The sequence below is a fragment of the Crassostrea angulata genome, chromosome 10 (genome assembly GCF_025612915.1).
Source record: "Crassostrea angulata isolate pt1a10 chromosome 10, ASM2561291v2, whole genome shotgun sequence".
NCBI lineage: Eukaryota > Metazoa > Mollusca > Bivalvia > Ostreida > Ostreidae > Magallana > Magallana angulata.
This window is the reverse complement of record NC_069120.1, coordinates 10,771,321-10,795,100: the sequence shown is the minus strand read 5'-3', so window position 1 is coordinate 10,795,100 and position 23,780 is coordinate 10,771,321. Positions and strand designations below refer to the sequence as shown.

General features: G+C 34.7%; 2 protein-coding genes across 7 annotated transcripts in view; both read right to left on the bottom strand.

Moving 5' to 3' along the window:
• The window catches only part of LOC128167758 (uncharacterized), a 62,528-nt gene extending 58,894 nt beyond the window's left edge, over positions 1 to 3,634 (bottom strand). For all 4 annotated transcript variants that reach the window (XM_052833651.1, XM_052833652.1, XM_052833650.1 and 1 more), the window contains exon 1: positions 3,506 to 3,634. The gene's annotated coding sequence lies outside the window, so the exon portion shown is untranslated. The remainder of the gene's footprint in view (positions 1 to 3,505) is intronic.
• A 13,476-nt stretch (positions 3,635 to 17,110) lies between these two features.
• Positions 17,111 to 22,676, bottom strand: LOC128168340 (mitochondrial thiamine pyrophosphate carrier-like). Of its 3 annotated transcripts, none has more exons than XM_052834577.1 (6): positions 22,565 to 22,676; positions 22,067 to 22,209; positions 20,799 to 20,951; positions 18,949 to 19,128; positions 18,412 to 18,598; positions 17,111 to 18,024 (listed from the first exon to the last, which is right to left on the bottom strand). In XM_052834577.1, the coding sequence occupies exons 2-6, from the start codon at positions 22,193 to 22,195 to the stop codon at positions 17,705 to 17,707; spliced, it is 969 nt and encodes a 322-aa protein (XP_052690537.1). In that variant the 5' UTR covers positions 22,196 to 22,209; positions 22,565 to 22,676; the 3' UTR covers positions 17,111 to 17,704. The 3 variants fall into 3 exon arrangements, with proteins under 3 accessions (XP_052690537.1, XP_052690535.1, XP_052690536.1); XM_052834575.1 differs by having other exon boundaries at positions 22,067 to 22,283; positions 22,397 to 22,673; XM_052834576.1 differs by having other exon boundaries at positions 22,397 to 22,667.
• Between the last annotated feature and the right edge of the window lie 1,104 nt (positions 22,677 to 23,780).

Genomic DNA, 23,780 nt, shown 5'->3' with positions numbered 1-23,780 from the left:
ATAACATGCATAAGAAAATATACTGATTTGTAGTTTAAGTTTATTTTATTCTAGGATTTTGTAATATGTTTATTCAAAGGCCTTGATACAGATTACATACAATACAGATAAACGAAGATCCAGAAATTTTTTAAAGGGGAGCTGGCCTGGAGGATACATTTGCAGGGGGCAGAGGTGGGAGCGGAGGTCCCACTCCTATTTTCGACTTTTCATGATTTTACTCGATATGAATTTTCTATCCCAGTCCAAGTCCCCTTTTGACCGGCCGCACATGAAACGTAAACCACTATACATTTACTTCACCTTAAGATTTAGAACATTCATTTGTAAATCTAACATTTATAATTTTAAGATGGCTGAGAAGCTAACAAATATTGACAATTGAGCAATATGTTACTATTAAACATTGCATTTTATATACACTCTGACGTCGTCTCAAGCCACGGGTTTTGTGTCCATTCTATTTCCACATGTGTTTGTGGAAATAGAATGGACACAAAACCTGTGGCTTGAGACAATGACACTCTGTATGTTTTTTTTTATAGTTTACAACTTAGGCAGAGTAAAAAATGGGCTTTTTCCTGAAAGGGAGAGGGGGGGGGGGTCCACAGATTTTTTATAAAAAGCCTGACAAGTTTTTAAAGTTCTGGTGTAAGCTGCCAAGAAAACTCAATGAATTTGAAACACACAAATAATTTTGTACAGAAATTAACTAGATCTTTTATAAACCCACTCAATGTAATCACGCTGACTCTCGATCCGCGCTATATTACTGTGGTACACGTTTTGAAGCAAAGTGGAGTTGTTTAGAGTGGGCTCACATTTACCTTCTAAATGATATAGATGCCCGAAAAGATCAGTTGGAAGATTTGTATAAAAAATCAGAACATCATGATTCAAAATCTGATAGTCTAACACTTAAAAGTAAAATATTGCTTTGAGCAGTCCCTCTATTGAATATCTCTGGTCATGCATGTGTCTCGTTTCAATGATAGAGATGATACACTTCTTTTGACTTATGTGAATATAATATCGCTTTTGCCTCTGACTCAGAATTCATTATGAGGCAGGCATGTAGCACCCCCCCCCCCCCCACCCTCACGTTTTATCGCAGCAAACATTTTACTTTGATTTACTTTGACCTACGGAAAATTGAAAATTAAAGGAGTTCCACTCTCCCACTTTTTGGGAAGTACGTAAAGAATTGTAATCAAATGAACTAATCTTTTTTAACATTTTGCTTGAGTTATACATTAACAACAGTATGTCAACAGACAGATACAGTTAGGTTCCACCCCCCCCCCCACCCCCATTCCCCGTTGAAGTCCGAGTGAACCATGTACAGGTCCACGCACCCACAGATTATTCCCGACTGTGTATACACGCTATAGAACCATTCATCCCAAGTTCCAGACCGGCTTTTACATTTTAATGAGCTTGGCATCATGCAGTTAGCTAGAAAGGAACGGGCCACAAAAGATTATTTGTTAACACAGATTATATCGTACCCATAATGAGAGAGTGTGCAGTCGCGAAAAAATGGGTCAGTCAAGTCTGGGTTATGAACTTTCCTCACGAATAACAAGAACATGATTACTTGCAGTGGTTAAAAATAGTCTTTTCTGTTTTGTTTTCTGGTTTTTTTTTAGGGGGGGGGGGGGGTACAACTTAAAAAAAAATAAAAGGTCATTTACTTTTAGAAATTATTATTATACACACCTTTTTTAAATAGATTTATAGTTATAGTTAAAAAAAATATATTATTTTTAAAATATATACAAATATTGGCTGGGTTGACGACAACATTGATTATATTAGCCCCCGAGGGACAAAATATTGTCCGACGCGAAGCGTCTTATAAATAGATTTACATAGCGAGAATATATACTACTGAACAGGGCAGTACTGAATATAAAAAACTAAAATATATTACTCAAAGAAATTGCTTTGCAAGTACATGTAAGGCTTCAACCGAGATGGACTGACTTTAACATTTCTAGGAGAAAAAAATCCATATAAATATCATCTTAAATCTTCACCAAATGTTTTCGGGGCCTTGAAACAGGTTTTGCTCCCTCTGACAATGTGTTGGGTTACACTGTTCATCTTAAACCGGTACATAATAGATTTGATTTTCTCTTTATCTACAGCTAGACACCCATTTATGTTTCATGAAAACATTCAAAGAGAAAAAATATACACAATCGAAAGCGGCTGTAAAGCGTGTTTTTTTTATTGTCCAATATATGGTTCAAGTCAGATGAAATTTTATTTTCATTTAATATACATGGTTTACTATCGCAGAGAGAGAGGGGGTCTTTTCTGAATAAGTCGGTACAACATCGCGTTGTCTACAACGAAAAAACGCTTGAGACCCGATATGAACTGCCTCAAAATGAGTGCAAGTACATGTAATGGCTTACACTCAAAAAACAAATGTTTGCCTTTTTAATAGACTAATAAGGTTCTTAGCGGGATTTCTGAGGGAGAGAATTAGCATACCACATACTTATTTAAATTAAATTTCCCGCTTCACTGCTCACCGATACTGAATGAAAGAAATTCCCTCAAGGATTTCGAAATTGTCCATTATGGAATTCTATCGAATACATATAACAATTTACGACAGTGGTCAATTAACCCAGACAAATGAAATGAATATATCGTAAAATTCACTTTTCCCGGCCGTTTATACAAGAGAATCGTCGGGCTATATCTACTACCCCGAGTTGTCGGAGACCGGATGGCTAGGGTCATTCGAGGACCGGTTTCTCAGCCCAGACAATTACCGAGCTTATTCCATTAACATTAATGTCACATTATTGTATAGCGTGACGACAAGCATCACAGAGAACCTCTAGTGAATCCACTCTTTCAAGATAAAAATTACCACGAAGCTGATTTCAAATATTGTCACCGTTTTGGTCGAGCAAAGATTCTCTATTTGCTCTTTCCAACATTGCAAAGCCTTCGTGTAGTTCTCAGCCCTTATATGTTTCAAAACAATTATTTGTTGAACCTGTATCTGAATATGATTTGGAAAGGGTTTGAAATTAAGTGAGAGAGAGGTAGGTACCGAGTTCAGTTCAACGCTCCGAAACATTTCTTCACACTTTAGTTATTTTTTTTCATAACGTTTACTCGTTCCAAATGAAGCGCCTAGATTTGTTATTCCAATAAAACTAACTTTTGTGCATAGAAATATTACAAATTTGCAAGTTCTACGAACGCCAAGTATAAAATTCACGAAGAATTTGGAGAGAAAAAAAGAACGCATCAAATCGTTGATAATCCAAAGCTTAATTGATTAAACTATTAACAGGTCATTCACCGTAAAGTTGTCAGGTAGCATGAATGGGAAGAGTCGCTAAATCTACAACGATTTTCGCGAAATGAGAAAGTCCTTAATGCAAACTATACAAGTAAATAAGCTGATAAATTCAGTATAATATCTATTGATTTAGAATTATTGCAAAAATAAAAAATGGTCAAGTATCGGCCTCACCTTGTTTCACTAGTAGTTAGGAGCGGTCAGCTCTGGACCTGGCCTTCTCCTGAAATGTCCAGTGGATTTAAATGTACTGCACGAGCAAGAGTTCCCTCTCTGGGAAATCAATAGTGTCGACGAATCAGTACCCGTTTAAGACCAGAAAAACCGGTTATTTCCTTATATGGCAAATCAATTCTCTTGACAACTTTTTCAATAGCCATCCGATTGTTGGGGGTATAGATTTCTAGTATATGGTTTTAAAATTCACCAAATCTTTATAGAACAATTATTTATCTTTGCCTGGGTGTATTTAACATTTTTATTATGGAGGTGTCTGACCAACAGTCACAAAAGTTTAACGGCCATTTTACCAATGCCATGTATCGAAATTATCGTATGTGAAAGAAATGACTTATAATACTGTGTCAATAATAGAATACTTTAATTTGATTAATGAAATAAAAACATGCAATTTGAATGCAACAGTTGGCGTATCGCTAGTTTCTATGAACAGGTTTTGTTTTTAAGTAGTCAATAGAATTTATAAAATAAGTTAAAATGTTAAAGATGAAAAGAGCGCAATGTTGTACTTCATGGTATTGGAGATTACATGACGTATTTTCTGAGTTCTTAAAATGTTACAATTCTAAAAAATGGATTTCTGAATCGGACGCCAGACGAAAGTTTCCCCAAAATGTCAAGGGAATACTGAACTACTTTAATTAAATCTCAGACTAGGGGTCTTTTTGTGAAAAGGGTTTTGAAATCACTGTTCCATGCAGCTTTATCATTTTATATGATTTTATGAAGGCATGCATGTCCCGGCACCTGATAGAAAAGCTATAAGAAGTTTATACACTGTGGTCGTATTAAAATATCAATAAAATAACATCAAGATATGACCTTAGATAATTGCCTTGTCATGTAAATAGAATACTTGCTTTTGGTTGTGTACACCCGATAAATATGCGTCTCTTCAGTTTTAAAATTACAATATTTGAATAGTGTACAATTGGTTTTTTTTTTATTTATTTATGTCGACCTTTACTAATTGCTATCCAGTCTCCAACTTTCGTCCCAAAGCAATCAAAATACGACTTTATATATACAGTATTAGTTTCTTTGAAGGAGTCGATCATGCGTTCATTATAAACAATGAAATTTGGATAGGGGTTATGAAAACAGAAACCAAACAGTTATCAAATTTGTATTCGATTTAAAGATAATAAATCATAATCTATGTTAATTAGTATTGAATTCGAAAAATGTCGCCACAGGGTCCCAGATCACACACGACACAATTAGCAAATCTGCTCTGTGAAGTCATAAACTCTGATCAAAACATCTCATATTGTTCTTTCTTGTTGCTCGTTGTATTTGACAACACATAAACTTATAATTACTCCGATTATTTCCATTGTATATATAAAGTACAAAGTACTCAGTAAAAAAAAAATTACATGATTGTCAGAAACCGTCCCTTTCTTTTCAACGTAACAAATTTGCCATAAAACATGTTTTTTACTAGGTTTACATGGACTTATGAAAATCAAAGACACGGTGCGAATGAATGTTTCCTTTAATTAAAAGGTACATATACGTCCTTTTCATCATATGCACGGAACGTTCAATTGCCATGGCATGACGCCACGATCTTAATACGAAGAAATAACCAAGATATCTATGTAATTACGTTTAAATTAGCAGATTTATCAATATAATACAATAATTGATGACAGTTTACGATATTTTTCTTGCATTTTTTGCGAAATGAAATCCACAGTTTTTTCGTATTTCAAGATTGGATAATAATATGAACAGCATGTATATCATTTAAACAATATATTTAAAACGCTTTCTTTTGTGATTCATGTGTAGTATGAAGGTAATGACATTGCAGGAAAAAATACATAACCATCGTTAGCAAAGACATAACGACTAGGTACTTGTTTCTTGTTACAGAGACAATAGCTGTGTTTTACATATCTCATATTACTTGAGCAATTCCAAGGCTACTAAACGTCCCCAAAAAGCCCCCCAAAAAACCACCCCCCCCCCCCCAAAAAAAAAATGAAGGAGTTTCTTCTCCATCCAAAGAATTTTTTCTTGGTGAGGCCATTGGGGATGATAAAACTTAATTATTCTAAAGAAAAAACAGGGAATTACCAAATTCTAAAACAGAGAAACTTTTCTTGTTTATCTTGTTTATTATATAGAGAATAATACATACCCTTTTCCATATCACATCCTGTATCAGCCCAAGACTCCAATATCAGCCCCAGGGCCGAAGGCCCGAGGGATGATATTGGTCGAGGGCTGATACAGGTTGTGATATGGAAAAAGGGTATTTATTATTATATTTATTACATAATTAGTAATAAATTATGTAAAAAGGCATCAACTTGAACAAATTGAATTTAAAGAATAATTGAAAGTACATGTATTAAATAAAAATATGAGTTCTTCTTGTTTTAACAAACATGACGCTACAGAAAGGAATTTCTTCAGGTTTTAAAAGTTGACTGCTTTAAAACATTTACTAGCATTTGAAGTTTTCAACTGCACTTACAAATGTCGACTGTAACTGAAAATGTTTTATTTTTCGTCTGTAAACATGCAAAAATGCTGAAGCGAAAAAAGGCAGAGGAGTTCCGCAAGGGGTGTGATACGGATCCGTATTAGCCCTGGAGGGCTGATAACCTGTATCAGCCCCGGAGGCCGATACGGATTTTGTGATGTCATCTGTATCACATGTGCAAAAAACCTGTATTTATTACTAAGTGTGTAATGAAGCAAAATATCTCAGAGCTTTTGCAAATTTTGCCTTGCTCTTGTATACGTTTTTTTTTGTTAGCCTGTAAATGCCTTTCAAAAATATGCAGATACATGAACGCACAATCTTATAAAATTTCCCACCCCCCAAAAAATCGGTGAATTTGTTATTTTTAAAACATTGTTTCCAAAAAGACAAGAAGAAATGTTGCATATGAAACTGTCAAACTTTTGAATGAAAGCTTTGTTCAACAATGCCATAATGTACTTCATACAATGAAATGTGCATTTTGGTTCAGTTTCGAACCGGTTTGGGGACTCTTTTGGCCGACCCTCTCTGCTCTGGTTGCTTATACTAAAAGACGTTTATGCATTTTTTTACGGTCTCGTAAGCTTAGTTTTCTTATGATATTTTTGTGCCCAAGTTTGGTTATGAAATCACATTGTTATCGACATTTGATATTTCAAATAAATTTTCCGGGGCATTTTTGTGCAATGTAAGAGTTGTGCTATTGTAATTTTATATCACACATTTCAACTAAATTAAAAAAATTAATAAAACATGGTTGTACCATTGGAATATTCAATTCATATCAATAGAGGACAATCCCTTATTATTTTTCAGAAATAAAGATTAATTGTATTTCTCAGAAACTTGGATAAGCATCAGTAGTAGCGGTATTTGTCATTATTAAAAAGGGTAAATTGTAAGAGTTTAATCAATTGCCAATAATTTTGGTTTTCCTCAATGGGAATGTTAGTCAGAGAGAGGTACATAGGGAACATGTATACTTATAGTCAGGAACTGAGCAGCCTGAGCGATCGAGCAGATCTATAACGTATTAGACTGGACTCTGAGTAAGAAAACTGAATAAATGAAGACAAGTTAATTCTCGTTCGATCAACCGTCGCAATATTTTCCTTATACAAGATTTCTAAAGAACCATCCAATATTGACAAAGAGACTTAGCCCCAATGATGTATTTATAATAGCTCTTGAGTTAATTGTGCGATTTAAAAGAAGGTTGCGATTCCAAATCTTCACTTTAGAATTACGAAGAGTGGGCGCATAGAGAGAGAGTTTACAAGGGTTGAGTCGGTGAGCGGAGAACTACCCCCACAGTCTGAAATACATGTACAAAGGATAAAAGACAAATTCTTGAAATGCTAGTTTAAGTATATGTGTATCATCTCCATGCGAGCACTTTGGCTGATCTTCCGAAAAACATTTAAAAACTTTTCCGACAGTTTTTTAAAAATAAGATCCGCGTTGAATATATATACAAATTTTCGCCGAAGTTGTCACTAGTTGCGATCACCTGGTCTCCAATGACCTTGGGTCTAATTGTTAAAGCCATTTATAGGCTACGTGCTGATAGTTCTGGAAAGCAAGCAATTTAGCAAACGTATGTGTAAGGTCACAATTTAAGAGGCAAGAAACGTATAACATGTCGTCCCAACATCAAACGGATTAAATACTATTTTTTCATATTTGACTAGAATATATATTTATTTACATTATATTTAAAAATAATTGATGGATCTCAATATTCTAAAACAAATAATTATACTTAAATTAACTATTTGATTTTATCGGAGACAATGAATGAGAGAAAGAGGGGGAGAGGGAGAGAGAGATTCAAATGTTATACTATTGTTTTCCATGTTTGTTATGAAAAGTTACAATTATGAATTACAATAACGGATTATACTGCCTGACACGACCTTGGCTAAAGCTTAGGAATGAAAACTGACAATGAGCTGCTCATGAGATCTGATTCACACCGAGTGTGTTGAGGATTGTACAGCTTTAGTAACGAGTGAAGTGTGGTAGTACCAATATTTACTCTAGAGGATTTGCAAAAACCGGTTTCTGCGCGTTTAGCAGAATTATAGGTTTAAATATAACGAAACCACACCCGGTATACGTGAAAATGATCGAGATTCCTTACTTTAATTTATCATTTATCTTCATCTTTTAAATGTGGGTCAATATAGCACCTTTTTTTTTTATTCTGGTTACAACAATTTCTTTGCTTGAATACACATTTTTAAGACACAATCTCCAGACCACCATTCGTCTTCTGTGAACCACGTGGTAGTGATTTAAAGAATTTACAAAAGCACAATTTGTCATTGGAAAGTGTTTGTACACATGGTGTGATGAGGACGCAATTAAAAAGTTTTACGACAAACACAAAAGGCTAATATTAACACAGTTTTAAGAATTAAAGGAATATATAATTTTTTCCATAAGGACCCCGGTCTTCTTTAGCAGATAGTGGGCGAGTGTATATATACATAAGCACATAAGACGGCTCGGTGAATGTAAAGAATGAATGAATATTTCAGGCCAGGCTCTATCCACCTACTTGAACGAGGCTCTACTTCAAATACCCAGTATTTGAAAAAAAAAGACACCCCCCATTTTATCATATGAACGAACTAAGTCTATTTAGCAATTTTTGCAATTGCAAAGCGAAGAAAAAGGGGGAAAATCTAACTCCCCCCCCCCCAAAAAAAAATCAAAGTACTGAAGTACTGAAAGCCGGGCTCTTTTGGTGTGTCTTTATGCATATTGTGTAGTAAAGACTGAATCTCTCTCTCTCTCTCTCTCTCTCTCTCTCTCTCTCTCTCTCATGCTTTTAATGTCGGCAAAACATCAGAGAGCGACCAAATTTTGTAAGCGGCTATAAACAAAAAATAAGTATGTCTAGTAGAAGTTAAAAAGTTCAACAGTTGCTGCCTTGAATTTTGCAACAAGCATTATATATTCAATCCCCGTTTCTTCATCGTGCAGCAAAGTAGTTCATGGAAATTCATGCGCATTGTATGTGTCCAAAATGCATAGTAATGTTTTAAAAACACGTTATTGATAAGAAAACTAAAAAAGATAGACATTTCATTCGAAATTTAAAAAAAGAAACAAAATGACAACACTTTTGACAAAACGTGGCTCGTTGTGTAACTATTTGGTATAGCGGAAGCTTTACATTGACGCTGTTTGGTTTTTTGTTTATTTGTGCTATTTATAGTAACATTGGCGATTGGCCTGCCTATAGCCAGGACTCTGCTTTCAGCAGAGCCCGGCTAAAAACCAAAACAAAACAAAACAAAACATAAAACAAGAGGCCCATGGGCCACATCGCTCACCTGAGGAACAATAGGTATGATAAAGTCAGCTTAATGGAGTCATAATACAATCTGGACAATGTACATTAATACATGTAGATCCTGTATAAATAAAATCCATTTTTCCCCCTTGGAACTCGGATAGCCCTGATTGCTGAAAATATTTACAAGAGCAGACTTTAATCACCGCTCCTGCACATATATAGGGACTCAACGTTATGCAGGCAGGGATGACCGCACACCTACGCAATTCAACAGGTACCAACGTTAATGCAAGCAGAGATAACGCAAGCAGGGATGACCTCACACTTGCGCCAACAGCTCAACCTAACGCAGGGAGTGCCGCACACTTGCACTAGAAAGGCCAGAACACCAGCAGGGATGACCATACACTAGTGCTCCGCCGCAACCACCACCAATACAAGCAGGTATGACCGCACACTTGTATCAATGCGATACAGGGCAGAAATGACCGCACATTCTGTATCGTTGGTTAGAAAAACACGAAAATTAGAAAGAGCAGGGATGTCAACACCCTCAATCTCTCCGTACATGTTCAAGTTTAACCCCAAACAGTCACTCGTTGCAATGCAATAGACACTGTCCCTATATATGTGCCAGCCTAAAGTAATTCATAGTATCTAAAAATTGGAAATCAAAAATAAACAAACTAATCCAGCCTAACCCAAAACTACTTATGCAGAACAACTTATATACATTGAATATTTATTATTGTATAAAAATAATCATCACATTAATTGGTTAACAGTGGATGCATTAATTAAAATAATCAAGAATCAATAAATCAAGGGCAATAACCCAAAACAGTAATACAAAATGATTCTAATGAAAAAATAGCTGCCTGCTTCAATTTTATAGTTATATATCACATGTTGAGTATTGCAGTTCTCAAAAAGATCCTTTACAATTGATTATATATGGGATATTTAGCTACATCAAACTCTGAACCTTCTTGTGAGGCCGAAGAATTGTCCTGGAGCCAAAGTCTTAACAATTAAAAAGAATCATCTTGCTGATTAGTTTCTGAGAAGATTTTTAAAGATTTACTCTTTATTCCTATGTAAAACTTTAACACCCCCCCCCCCCCCCCCATGTGGCCTCACCCTACCCCCAGGGGTCATGATTTTCACAACTTTGAATCTACACTACCTGAGGATACTTCCCACAAGTTTCAGCTTTCCTGGCTGATTAGTTTCTGAGAAGAAGATTTTTAAAGATTTACTCTATATTTTCCTATGTAAAATTTTAACCCCCCCCAATGTGGCCTCACCCTACCCCCAGGGATCATGATTTTCACAACTTTGAATCTACACTACCTGAGGATGCTTCCACACAAGTTTCAGCATTCCTGGCTGATTAGTTACTGAGAAGAAGATTTTTAAAGATTTACTCTATATATTCCTATGTAAAACTTTGACCCCCCATTGTGGCCCCAACCTAACCCGAGGGGTTATGATTTTCACAACTTTGAATCTACACTACCTGAGGATGCTTCCACACAAGTTTCAGCTTTCCTGGCTGTTTAGTTTCTGAGAAGAAGATTTTTAAAGATTTATTCTATATATTCCTATGTAAAACTTCGACCCCCCATTGTGGCCCCACCCTACCCCTGGGGGTCATGATTTTCACAACTTTGAATCTACACTACCTGAGGATGCTTCCACACAAGTTTCAGCTTTCCTGGCTGTTTAGTTTCTGAGAAGAAGATTTTTAAAGATTTACTCTATATATTCCTATGTAAAACTTCGACCCCCCATTGTGGCCCCACCCTACCCCTGGGGGTCATGATTTTCACAACTTTGAATCTACACTACCTGAGGATGCTTCCACACAAGTTTCAGCTTTCCTGGCTGTTTAGTTTCTGAGAAGAAGATTTTTAAAGATTTATTCTATATATTCCTATGTAAAACTTCGACCCCCCATTGTGGCCCCACCCTACCCCTGGGGGTCATGATTTTCACAACTTTGAATCTACACTACCTGAGGATGCTTCCACACAAGTTTCAGCTTTCCTGGCTGTTTAGTTTCTGAGAAGAAGATTTTTAAAGATTTACTCTATATATTCCTATGTAAAACTTCGACCCCCATTGTGGCCCCAACCTAACCCCAGGGGTTATGATTTTCACAACTTTGAATCTACACTACCTGAGGATGCTTCCACACAAGTTTCAGCTTTCCTGGCTGTTTAGTTTCTGAGAAGAAGATTTTTAAAGATTTATTCTATATATTCCTTTGTAAAACTTCGACCCCCCCCCCATTGTGGCCCCACCCTACCCCCGGGGGTCATGAATTTCACAACTTTGAATCTACACTACCTGAGGATGCTTCCACACAAGTTTCAGCTTTCCTGGCTGATTAGTTTCTGAGAAGAAGATTTTTAAAGATTTACTCTATATATTCCTATGTAAAACTTCGACCCCCCATTGTGGCCCCAACTTAACCCCAGGGGTTATGATTTTCACAACTTTGAATCTACACTACCTGAGGATGCTTCCACACAAGTTTCAGCTTTCCTGGCCGTTTAGTTTCTGAGAAGAAGATTTTTAAAGATTTACTCTATATATTCCTATGTAAAACTTCGACCCCCCATTGTGGCCCCACCCTACCCCCGGGGGTCATGAATTTCACAACTTTGAATCTACACTACCTGAGGATGCTTCCACACAAGTTTCAGCTTTCCTGGCTGTTTAGTTTCTGAGAAGAAGATTTTTAAAGATTTACTCTATATATTCCTATGTAAAACTTCGACCCCCCCCCATTGTGGCCCCACCCTACCCCCGGGGGTCATGAATTTCACAACTTTGAATCTACACTACCTGAGGATGCTTCCACACAAGTTTCAGCTTTCCTGGCTTTCTGGTTCTTGAGAAGAAGATTTTTGAAAATTTCTCGAAATTTTTCATTAATTTCTAATTATCTCCCCTTGAAAACGGGTGTGGCCCTTAATTTTCACAACTTTGAATCCCCTTTGCCTAAGGATGATTTGTGCCAAGTTTGGTTGAAATTGGCCAAGTAGTTCTTTAGAAGATGTTGAAAATGTGAAAAGTTTACGGACAGACAGACGGACAGACGGACAGACGGACAGACAGACGGACAGACGGACGACAGACAAAATGTGATCAGAATAGCTCACTTGAGCTTTCAGCTCAGGTGAGCTAAAAACATCAACAAAAACAAACAAAAAAAAAACAAACAAAAAAATCAATAGAAAACATGAATAATGTATCCAAAACCTAAAATCACTTAAAAAATCTTGCCTATCTACATTGACGCATCTTAAGCATGATGTTTTAATTTAAGAAATTTAGGCAGAAATTCGTTTGAAGTTTAACTACTGCAGCCTAGTACATGTATATTTGATATATCGTAGTATCAAAAAAGAAATTCTTATGCACGATTGACTTCATAATACTCAATACATATATATTTTATCGGGATAAACGAATTTTTCATTTGTTATTAACATGACTAAGCTTGAAAAACTTAAATTCATGTTTTTAAAGAATTTGATAAAATATCAAACATGCGCAATAAACACTGAATTTTTCAATTAAGAAAGACCCCATTAACCAATTTTAATAAACAGGTACCATTCATGGTTCAAACGTAAAATGCTTTTAAAAAATTAGATATTTCCAAGAAAAACATGCATGATCTAAAGTAGTTTTCGTCTTAATACTAATATGTCATTTCTTAGAAAGCCGTGTCGATACAAAGAAAAATTAAAGAAAAAAAACCCGACAATCTACTAATTCTTTGAGAAGACCCCTGTCGACTGACCTCATTCAGGAGAAGGGGGTGTCTTTCCATTCACCTTCCTGCAAAAGTTAGGGGGGTCACATTAAACTCCCTGCCTGTCTATTTTGTTGTTGGCCACTCAGCTATGGCTTTTTGAAATCAACACGATTTGTCTGGCTTTTGAGTTAAGCAACGCAATCGGTGTATATTTCGCTTGAACCCAGCGTCATTTTTAACCTGTTTTGACGTAAGGAATAGATAGCTACGTCCTACCAAAAGTCCAAGGTATTGTTAAAATGGTTCTAACTGTAAGACCTGGGAGTTTTCTATTATGTTTGACATACTAGTAAATTACAAATCTAACTGTAAGATGTGGAACTTTTTCTGTAATATAAGATATGGGAATTTTCTGTAACGTAAGATATGGGACTTTTTCTGTAATATTAGATAAAAGACTTTTCAGTCACTTCTTAAGAAATACTCTTGTGACTGCAAGATGTGGGACTTTTCGTTTATGTAAAAAACGAAGGACAAATATAACTGTAAGATGTGGGACTTTTCTTTTATGTAAAAATGGGACTTTTCCTTTATGTAAAAAACGAAGGACAAATGTAACTGTAAGATGTGGGACTTTTCTTTTATGTAAAAAATGGGACTTCTCTTTTACGTAAAAAACGAAGGACAAATGTAACTGTAAGATGAAGGAATTTTCTGTAATATAAGGTATAGGAAACCTGTAATTGTAAGATATTGGACCTCTTAATTGCGTAAGATATGGACTCTTGGAACTGTAAAATTGGACATGATGTAGGTTAACTGCAAGATCTAGGATTATTTTTTAATATAAAATATAGGAACCAAGTTCTTCTCAGTTATTGGGCTTTTTCCTGTTACGTAAGTTGAATTTTGGGTCTTTTTGTACATAAGTGACTCTAAAAAAAGGTCTTGGAACTGTAAGCTTTTCTGTTATGTGAGGTCTGGGACTTTTCTGTAATGTAAGATGACTTTTCTAAACCTATGCTACTTGCCCGTTTTGAGAAGTAGACATTCTTATTTTAAGATATAGCCTACTGTAATTTTAAGATATGGGACTTTCCAGTTACGTAACATATCGGACCTTTTCCGTACTTAGACCACAGTGTATTACAGCTGGCTTCACGCTGTTAAAAGCAAGCTCAACGGTACAAGGCCAGGTCAGGAAAACAGATCACGACGTGGGATAATAAGGTCTCTTTAATTCAAGTCATGGGATAATAATGTCTCTTTGATTCAAGTCTAGCATGAATAAAAATGAACGAAATATCGATTCATTAGAATATGTGGTTTATAATTTGATTGAGGATATTTAAATAAAAAATGTTGAAGGTATGCCGCATCAGTAAAACGCAAATTGCAGACCAAAGATCAGTTGAAAACTAGGGCGAGGAGATAATTATACTACACTTTTTCTTCCACTGCAATTATGTGACCATGATACCCTGGTGTTTCGTTTTCTGAAGAATCCAGACACAGAGAAAAGTGGATATGTTCTAAATACCGCACCCCGCCAAGGTGAGCTGCTTGTAGGGCACAGACATTGTCTACGCACCTACTAGTCAAAGGCACTTGACGGTTTCTATGGGTAGCTGATTTCCCGTATTTAAGTTATGATATTAATTTTATTATCATTAAAATCATATAATTATAATAAATTTTATTTCAACATGGTGTAAATTTTATTTCAACATGGTAGACCCCCTCTCCCCCTATAAAAAAATACGCCGGGTCCAAAACTATGTGATTATGGGTTCCTTCCGAGAGAGCAAGCAAGACAGACCGAAGAGGGATAACCCAATTACTCACTGGATGCGATCATATAAATACCCCAAGTTTGTCTTGTAAAAAAATTACTTGTCAGGTGCACAGTGATTGGTTCATTCTCGTGCTGAAATTTATGGAAATGTACATGTTTATAGATTTGAGTGTTTAATCGGTCTTATGGGGTGCCATTTTAATATATTGAGGCATTTTTTGATACCAGAAAAGTCAATTGTAATTTCTAACATCGTATTTAACAGGACATGTCGTTTTCTACCCTGAGTTTGTTAATCACTACATGTATACACAGAAAATGATCGTGACTTAAACTTTATATGTATACACAGGAAACGCATACTGACATAACACGTTATGATTCCATGTGCTTTAACGCAGCACCAACTTTATATATGGATGATAATTTTATTATTGAATGGAAAAATAGATTTGTTAGTTGATTCCCGACATTTGTTCATTTCTCAATTTAAAACATACACATGTATTGACAGTCTACGGCGCTATGCGTGTCAACTTATAAAATGAGAAGATGAAATTGCTCTGCATTGATACAAGTTCATCTTAGGGAAAATTAAAATTTAAGATTGTTATAAAATACAAAGATATGTGTTCTTATTTACACATCACAAACTTTAACAGCGTAATAATCATGTTTTGTTGTAATTCGAATGTAGTTTTCAATTTCATGAAATTCTATTTCATAAATATAATTTATTAATTTTATAATAATATAGACCACAATTTATTTACAATGCAGCTGTTATGCTTAAATCTGAAGTCGCATATTTGACATGGATTTACGCGACCCGCATTGCCTGTAATGACAACAAGCAGCAGCAGGAATAACGGTAAATCACACCGTCGCGGTGTCATCACGGTCGCAATCCATACCGTGATCAAAAACCGCGATGGTGTATCGCGGGAACGATAAAAATACCGTGACGGTAACGCGGACCAATACGGGATCAGCGTTGCCTGTACTGTATTTCAGATGTTAGAAATTACAATTGACTTTTTATGGCATTTTTGACATCAAGATTTTGATTTTTTAATTTAAATAAATTATATTAAGAAATCGATTTTTTGATCAATAAAGCAACTTTAATTCATAAATTCATAATATCAACAGACAAGTTTTCTGACATTAGATATTTTCTGACATTATATAATCTACCTTTAAAATCAAGAATTCTTTTTACTACATGAATAAGTATTTTTTATATCAATAGTTTAATTTTTGATTTCAGAAAATATTTCAAAATATTACAACAGCGCTTCATAATATCTCTCTATTAGTTACTACGTATATGATCAGAGACATAAACAACATATATGATATGATACACGATAGAAACGCAGAATACTCATATATTGCATTGGGATGCAGCGAAATCAATCTTGGGCCACATGATTTATCTTTGCAACGTGTCAAATACAAAGTATCTGGCTTAATTAGTAAAGTATATCTTGTCAAAAAGATTCTTATATTTTTTCCACATATCCTTAGGTTAAACATTCAGACCCTTTTTGTTTTGGTTTCAGTTTTGAGAAGATTTTAAATATATTTCTCCTTTAGTATCTAAATGTTTTTATGGAATACCCGGGAGATCATGCTTTGAACAATCTGAATCTACAGTATATACTTGAAGATACTTCTAGAGAAGTTTCAGCCTTTCTGTCCAGATAGTTTTTGAGAAGAATTCGAAATATATATTTATTACTATGTCAAAGTTCACCCCTCTGGCTCAGGCAAGCTAAAAAGAGGATGAATCGGCAACTCATAATAAACAAAAGTTGTCATTGTTTGGAAATCTCAAACTGATATTTAATGTGAAATATTTTTGAAAGGAGTAAAATTCCACACTATATTTTTAGATCCAGTAACTCGCTTTGCATGTTAATAATTGTTAATCAAATATATTACATGCAAAACACTTCGAAATCCACTTCAAATGTTCTTTATTCTGTAAGCACTGACAAAGGAAAAAATGATACCAGCTGTTGAATTATTTTAATTTGAATATTTGATGCCACAAGATTTCACAATAAAACATGAGATAAAAGAACACTTGTAGTCCTTACACTAAGAAAGGATATAGGTGAAATAACAATTCTATTTGAAATTGCTGGTCTGATAAACACATCAGAGGCCAACCAACATTTCATTTCACACACAGCCCACACAAGAGCCCGATACAATATTATGAGTGACTGGACAGCTTACATTGTATTCAAACAAATAAATACTTTCTGTGTTAACCTATTTAAGAGAATTTAAATCAAAGCAATAGAAAGTAGGTACAATGTTTTTTCCAGGTAACATTTTGCAATAAAAAACAAGAGATTCTTTCCTGAGGCCAAAGCATTGTCAGTGTTATTAGATGGTATACAATTTTTCTACAGATAAAGGAATTCAAAAAGTTATATGTTTAGAGGAAAGGGAAAAATGATTTATTTTCGTCGTGTATTATTTTCTCACCAGCATGGTTGTAAAATATTCTCTTTGACACCGTTTTCAATTTTAAATTTGACCAATTAAGGGTAAATTGAATGGAAGAGACACTGGGGAGGGGAAATTTTTCGATATTCATCACTCTATAGACACACAGGCTGTTATAGGTAATTGATTGCATCTGACACTGCTTAATTTCATGTATCACAGGTAAGCTTTAAATGCTGTACAGTAAATAGATTCTTGTCTATGTATGTACATGTAATACACATGTCTCTGTCTCACTAACTGTGATTCTTCTCGTGCCTGAGCTCCAGTAACTGACAAACTTTTTCATACACATAAAAACTGGATCCTGATACCAAGGCAGCCTTCCACAAACTTGGAGCCAGTCCTTTATAAAACCCGTGGATGATGCCTTCCTCCATTGCAATAGTGTACAAACAATGTTTCATTCCTTGATAATGGCGTACGCCCCCAAATTCTGCTCTCGCCTTATCAAAGCCCTGAACTTGTAACCGCTTTTTGACCACATCTAATGGGTAGATAATTATCTTGGAAAGGACTCCAGCCCCTGAACCGCATACAAGACTGCCATTGGTTTCTGTTGAATACAATCAAATTTAATTTTCTATTCAATTTTAGACAGTTAAACTTTCTTTAGCCTTTGCTATATCCAAGAGCTTGCTGTTCTGCAGTTCATGCTAAACATGTTTTAGAGAATGTGTAATAGGAAAGAATATTGAGAAAGTGCATATTGAAACTAATAATGCTTTCTTTGGTGATTTTATGTGGGATATGAAGGTAGAAACTAAGCAGAAAAAATACAAAATCCCCATTAGCAGGTTATTTTAATGTTTTTTGCAATAATTGTGGGGTTCTGACATCCTCCCTTTACCCCTTAAGATGGATGCATGCAACTGTACAGTCAAAACTAGGATTTCTTGGTTTTATAACTATAAATGACAATGATAAAAAGACTGTTATGTACCTGAAGTTTCACCATTGTGTTTGTCTATAAATTTTTGCCACACATCCTTCAGCAGAGCATAGAATCCAAACTGTAGCCCAATCTGAGGGGCTATCTGTGACATGGCAGGAAGGAGACCCTTGTACAAACCTCGGGCCCCCTCTGTTCGAGTGATCGTCAGTACGCCACTCAACATGGAGGAATAAATCTAGGAAAACCGCATTTCTATTAATCATTGACATATATACCGCAAAAAGTCTGCAGCATTTATCTTCTTTTCAAATTTTATACCAGATAGATTTTATACCAGATAGATTTTTCATAGATGAAAGGCAAAGGGGGGCAACTCTTCAAGAACAGGAAAATGTTATTTGTTAAGACACAATCTGCTCTTACATATATAGTGGTACTTAAACATAAAACATTTCTTTATATGTCTAAATAGAACTATACCAAGAGATAAGAAATCCATGTGCTACAGTCATTTCATTCATCTCAGTACAAAAACAATATAAGGTAATGATATTGTGGTAGATGTTTTTGATGATAAGAGCTCACTTTCTGATTGCCTTGAGAGATGAGTCTTGTTCTGATGACGTCGACAGGCTGGACCACAATTGTTGAAACACAACCTGCGATCCCCCCACACACAGAGTATGTGAGAGGTTTGTGGAAGTTGTACACACCCTCAGGTAAAATGTTCCATGCAACCTTTGTCGCTGCCTCAAAAGAGACAAACTGTAGGCAAATACAAATGTGTAATTCTTTTGTGCATTATTAGGTTTCAAAATTTAATCCTGCTGAGATTCAGATCTGAAAGTGTAAAAAATCTGAATCCCAGCAGTCTTCATAATAAGGCTTTTCATTTAAAGAAGGGTTAGTGAGGGAACCCATATGACAAGAGGCCCATGGGCCACATCGCTCACCTGAACAATAGTTCTTGTATCATTCTATTTCAAAATGTTTAAATATGAACTTTTTAAAAGTATTTAAAATTCTTTCTTATGTTCTACGATTTGACAATAAATCAAACAATATACATTTAAAAGATGCCTACTTTTTAGGCCATCATATCCAAGATATCTTCAGATCTAAGATGCATCAATTAGCCAATCTTATTATCCCCAACGTATTAAAGATAACAAAATTCTAAAATGAACTATAAATAATTTTAAAAAGTGAAAGAAGGTCACTGTGACCTTGATATGAGGATATGAAAATATGAGAATGCTAATACTTAGTTAAATAATGAAACTTAATGTAGCATTGTATTTCTTGAGAAGATTTTCAAACCTTTTATCTATATACTTCTATGTTGAACATTAAACCCATCTTTGGGATCCAGTATTGGTCTGGGGGTCACAGTTTTCACAACTAAGAATCTACTAGTACACTATCTTAGTATGCTTGCATAATACCGTATAACGGGTAAGGTATGCAGTTGTTTATTTTCTGCAGTATCTTGTGGGTATGAAAAATCCGCAGAAATTAAAATCGCAAATTACTCTTAAATTATTTACTAAATTATTCACAAATTACCGTATCTTCCGCTTATGCAACAAAGTAGTCTGTACGCAGTAATTACCCCTAATTTACTAGTAATATCATTTCTGGGTGGAACAGATCCTAAAATCCCCACTACATATATATATATTACCAGGGATGTCTTTTCTAGTATATATACATGTATCTTAAAAAATACACTCTTAAAAACATGACATATTTAAAAAAATTTCAGGTAAATAAATACATTATCGATCTGCACATATGGATAATGTAGATGTTGTATTCAAAGCACTTGCATGAAATTCATTTGCTTTACAAAAATTTGTTAGATAAACATTGACCATGTGACAATTAAGGTGTCAACAATGGCTGATTATGTATTGGGAAATTTTCATCAAGAACAACATCCTCATCACACACGGTATCGGCGGTACTACCCCCAGCAGAGTCCCGAAACACGAATAAAAAAGGTAGTCAAAGTTTGATACAATGTACATGTATAATATGTTGTATATTTATTTTTGCAGTCTAATGTAATCGCAGAAATTGAAAACGCAGAATATAATTTGAAACTTTTTGGGGTTTAAATCGCAAAAATTTTGAGCCGCAGAAATATATGGTATTTTCACATATTATAATCAAACAATTTCTGTATGAAATAAATTTTGAAATTTGAACACCTATTGGGGTACCAGTATTGACAGGCCATACGAAAAGCTCCTTTGAACCTTTGGTTCAGGTGAACTAATAAGGATCCAATTTAAAATTGTAAATACATGTACTCTGAATCTAAGCTGTCTTCTCAGTTTTAGATGAAAAAACTTTGACATAAAGTTAAAGATGCAAGAAATTAGTATTTATGTCTCATGTATTTATTTCATGAGTGATCTAAGTGTACAAACCTGCACAACTCCATAGATGACTGAGAGGAGCTGAGCAGGAACATGGCCTTTCCATAAAGCTGTAACACCTTCTTCCCTTATAATTGTCTGTGTAGCTTGAGGGATGCTCCAGTACTTTGATGATTCTACTTTTCTTAATGGTTCAACTTGAAGCTAAAAAATATATTCACAACTGATAATAAAGGTTTCACTGGATAAACTTAAATATATTATATAGCTTCTAAATAGTCAGTTCCTTTGGAGAGGGGTGGTTGAGGGTGAGGAAATTTTTACGACCTGACATTTGTATCTGTTCTTTTACTAATTTACTTTTAATTATGAAAAAACAATCCTCTTGTGTTTAATTTGTCTGCTCGTCTGATTGCAGCTGTTGATCATAATTCAATTCTGTTTTAATTATTCAAAATACAGAAAATAATTATCATGGATGCAGAAAAAATATGATTTACATGAATATATTTTGCAAAGACATAAAATTTTTATTGTTGGCTCTGAACTCTTAAGCTCATTACTTTACTGCTATATGTTTTACAGTGCGACCATAGGGGTAAGCGCAGCATGAATTCAATTGTAAATATACACTGATGCATGATAAGCGTGGTTTACCAAATGGATGCATCAACACAAATGAAAGTAAAAAAAAGTATGCTCTAGTATACATGTTTAAAACTTTTGTTTAATAGTGTGGATGTTTAGAGGGTGACACCTGTGAGTAGCAACAATCACTATCAGATACATTAGAACTATGCACAGTTTGATTCGCCTATCTTTTTATTCATTACGCTGAAGGTCATACGCTCAGTCTAGACATTTTGAGGTCAAGTTAGTAGAGCAGACATCAATTGAAAATTTTCGTCAAAGTAACAATGCTATAATTAATTTGCTTGAAAATAGTGTAACTAGTTCAAGCCATTTTTAGAATCAGCAGAATGTTTTAGTCATCTTTTAAATGCATGACATTCTTCAAATACATTTTACATGTTCTCATGAGAACATGATTTTGGTAGCCATTTGCAATTTAATCAGAATCAGTACAAATCTGAGGGCAGAATTTTTAGCATGTCAAAGGCTGCAGTAATCTGAAATTTCTGTTTGCCCAGGCATTTCCGTTAGAGCTGGCAGTGCTTGCTGGCGCTTTGTGCCTGCGAGCTGCACTCGCTATAAGCAACCCCCTTCCTTCTTCATATTTTCTGATTTCAATTTACCATCAGCCTAAGCATAGACAAAACTAACCGCTAAAAATGGTGTATACAGTAGATAAACTTTACCTGGAATCGTATCTTGAGAACATCCAAGGGTTGGAATAAAGCTCTGCTGACTGTTCCAGTTACTGCCCCTGCGAGAGCCTGCTCAGTTGAAGACAGATGGGTCTCTTTCTCGGGTTTATATCCCACCATTGATCAATCATGCACTGCTTGAATAAGGGCGCATTTTACAGAAAAGAGTATCCCGTTGCTGCATATAACAACATCCACTATATAGGATCTACATGTACATAAAGGTCAAGGAGTGTTCATATTTAAAAATAATTTATATACATTTCAAACAACAAAATGCTTGAAAGCGAATACAAACTGTGATTATACAATATAGCCTACCTTAAATTTTCTTTTTTAACTTCAAGATTTAGCTACAGAGGATATCATGGAGCGTATGAAGTATCTCATTTTAGTGTCTGTGATCATGGTGATATCGAAACAGAAAGAAATCATGGTAAACATTAATGGTCCGGTGATTTTTTCCTACTAACATAAGCTGGTACTCACGATGGAATTATATAATCCCGTCTCTTTCAAGTAAGTAGTGTTTCAAATTGTTGTTTTGCAAATAATATAACGAGGAAATTCGAAAACACGCGTATACGACAACCGGAAGTATTTTACGCAGCCTAAATGATAAACCACTCAACATACAACTCTAAGAAAATATAAACAATTTTTATTTATATTAATATTACTTATCGAAATCTTACGATTTGTTCATAACATAATCATGATAATGATCATTATATTCTCAAATGTTTCATTTTTATTTATCCTGATTGTAATTATTGAAAAAGCTCAGTCGATTTCACCTGGGACGTATATATACTTACTGTTATATATAAATACGTCTCTGATTTCGCGTTATCGTTCTTTGTGTAACAAATATTCAATGTGGATGACAAAACTGTAACACGATGTACAAACTTAACTCACAATTTTGATTGTCAGCGTAACCATGATGTACATACATGTATATGCAGTTACACTGAGCTGCAATGCATTTTATTCACATAAACTTCCAGTCTTTTCCCATCATTCAAAAGTTAATCCCATTTAGTTTTTCCCGATAAAACATCTACTGAGTATCAACATTTCATAGAAAGATGTTGATTTCGTAGGTCTCAGGATTGTGTTTACTCATGATCAATGAACTCTTTTGAATGTTTCTTTTGTAACCAGAGGTTTTTTAGGCATGTATAATACTACTATATCCTTTTAAAAAATAGTAATAATATTTTGATAAATGTCACAAAAATGTTTAAAATTAATCTTAGAAAAGAACTATTTATCTTTATTAATATTATTAAGTCGTTTGAGGTTGTCGTCAAACAGTTAATACAGATGGGGTTACTGCCAATAGGAACATGTTAGTTATGAAATGTATATATATATATCGACTGCATAAGATGTTTAAAACAAATGTATAACATCAAGCATGACTTGAATACATCAAAGAAAAATGTTTTCATAGTATTTAGGTAATAATTTCAATTCCACATTTTTAAAATTTTATCAAGTTGAAGTTTGGAACTAAATGATCTATCACTATATTTAAAAAAAAAAAAGTAATGAGATTCCTTATCGGAAATAAATTCCAATGATGAGACTATGAAAGATGATATGATCATTTCAACCCTCCATCTTCATATTAACGCGTTTTACTATATGTTGCCTTATTTAATAATTCAAAGGGCGTTAGATTTGGTACCACATCAAC

Bases quoted from the DNA above. Each gene is read 5' to 3' on its own strand.
- LOC128168340 (XM_052834577.1), bottom strand. From the start codon at position 22,195: ATGGTGGGATATAAACCCGAGAAAGAGACCCATCTGTCTTCAACTGAG. The intron at 19,129-20,798 runs GTTTGTACACTT...ATTTGCCTACAG, and splicing joins TCATCTATGGAGTTGTGCAG to TTTGTCTCTTTTGAGGCAGC. The intron at 18,599-18,948 runs GTGAGCTCTTAT...CGGTTTTCCTAG, and splicing joins TCTCTCAAGGCAATCAGAAA to ATTTATTCCTCCATGTTGAG.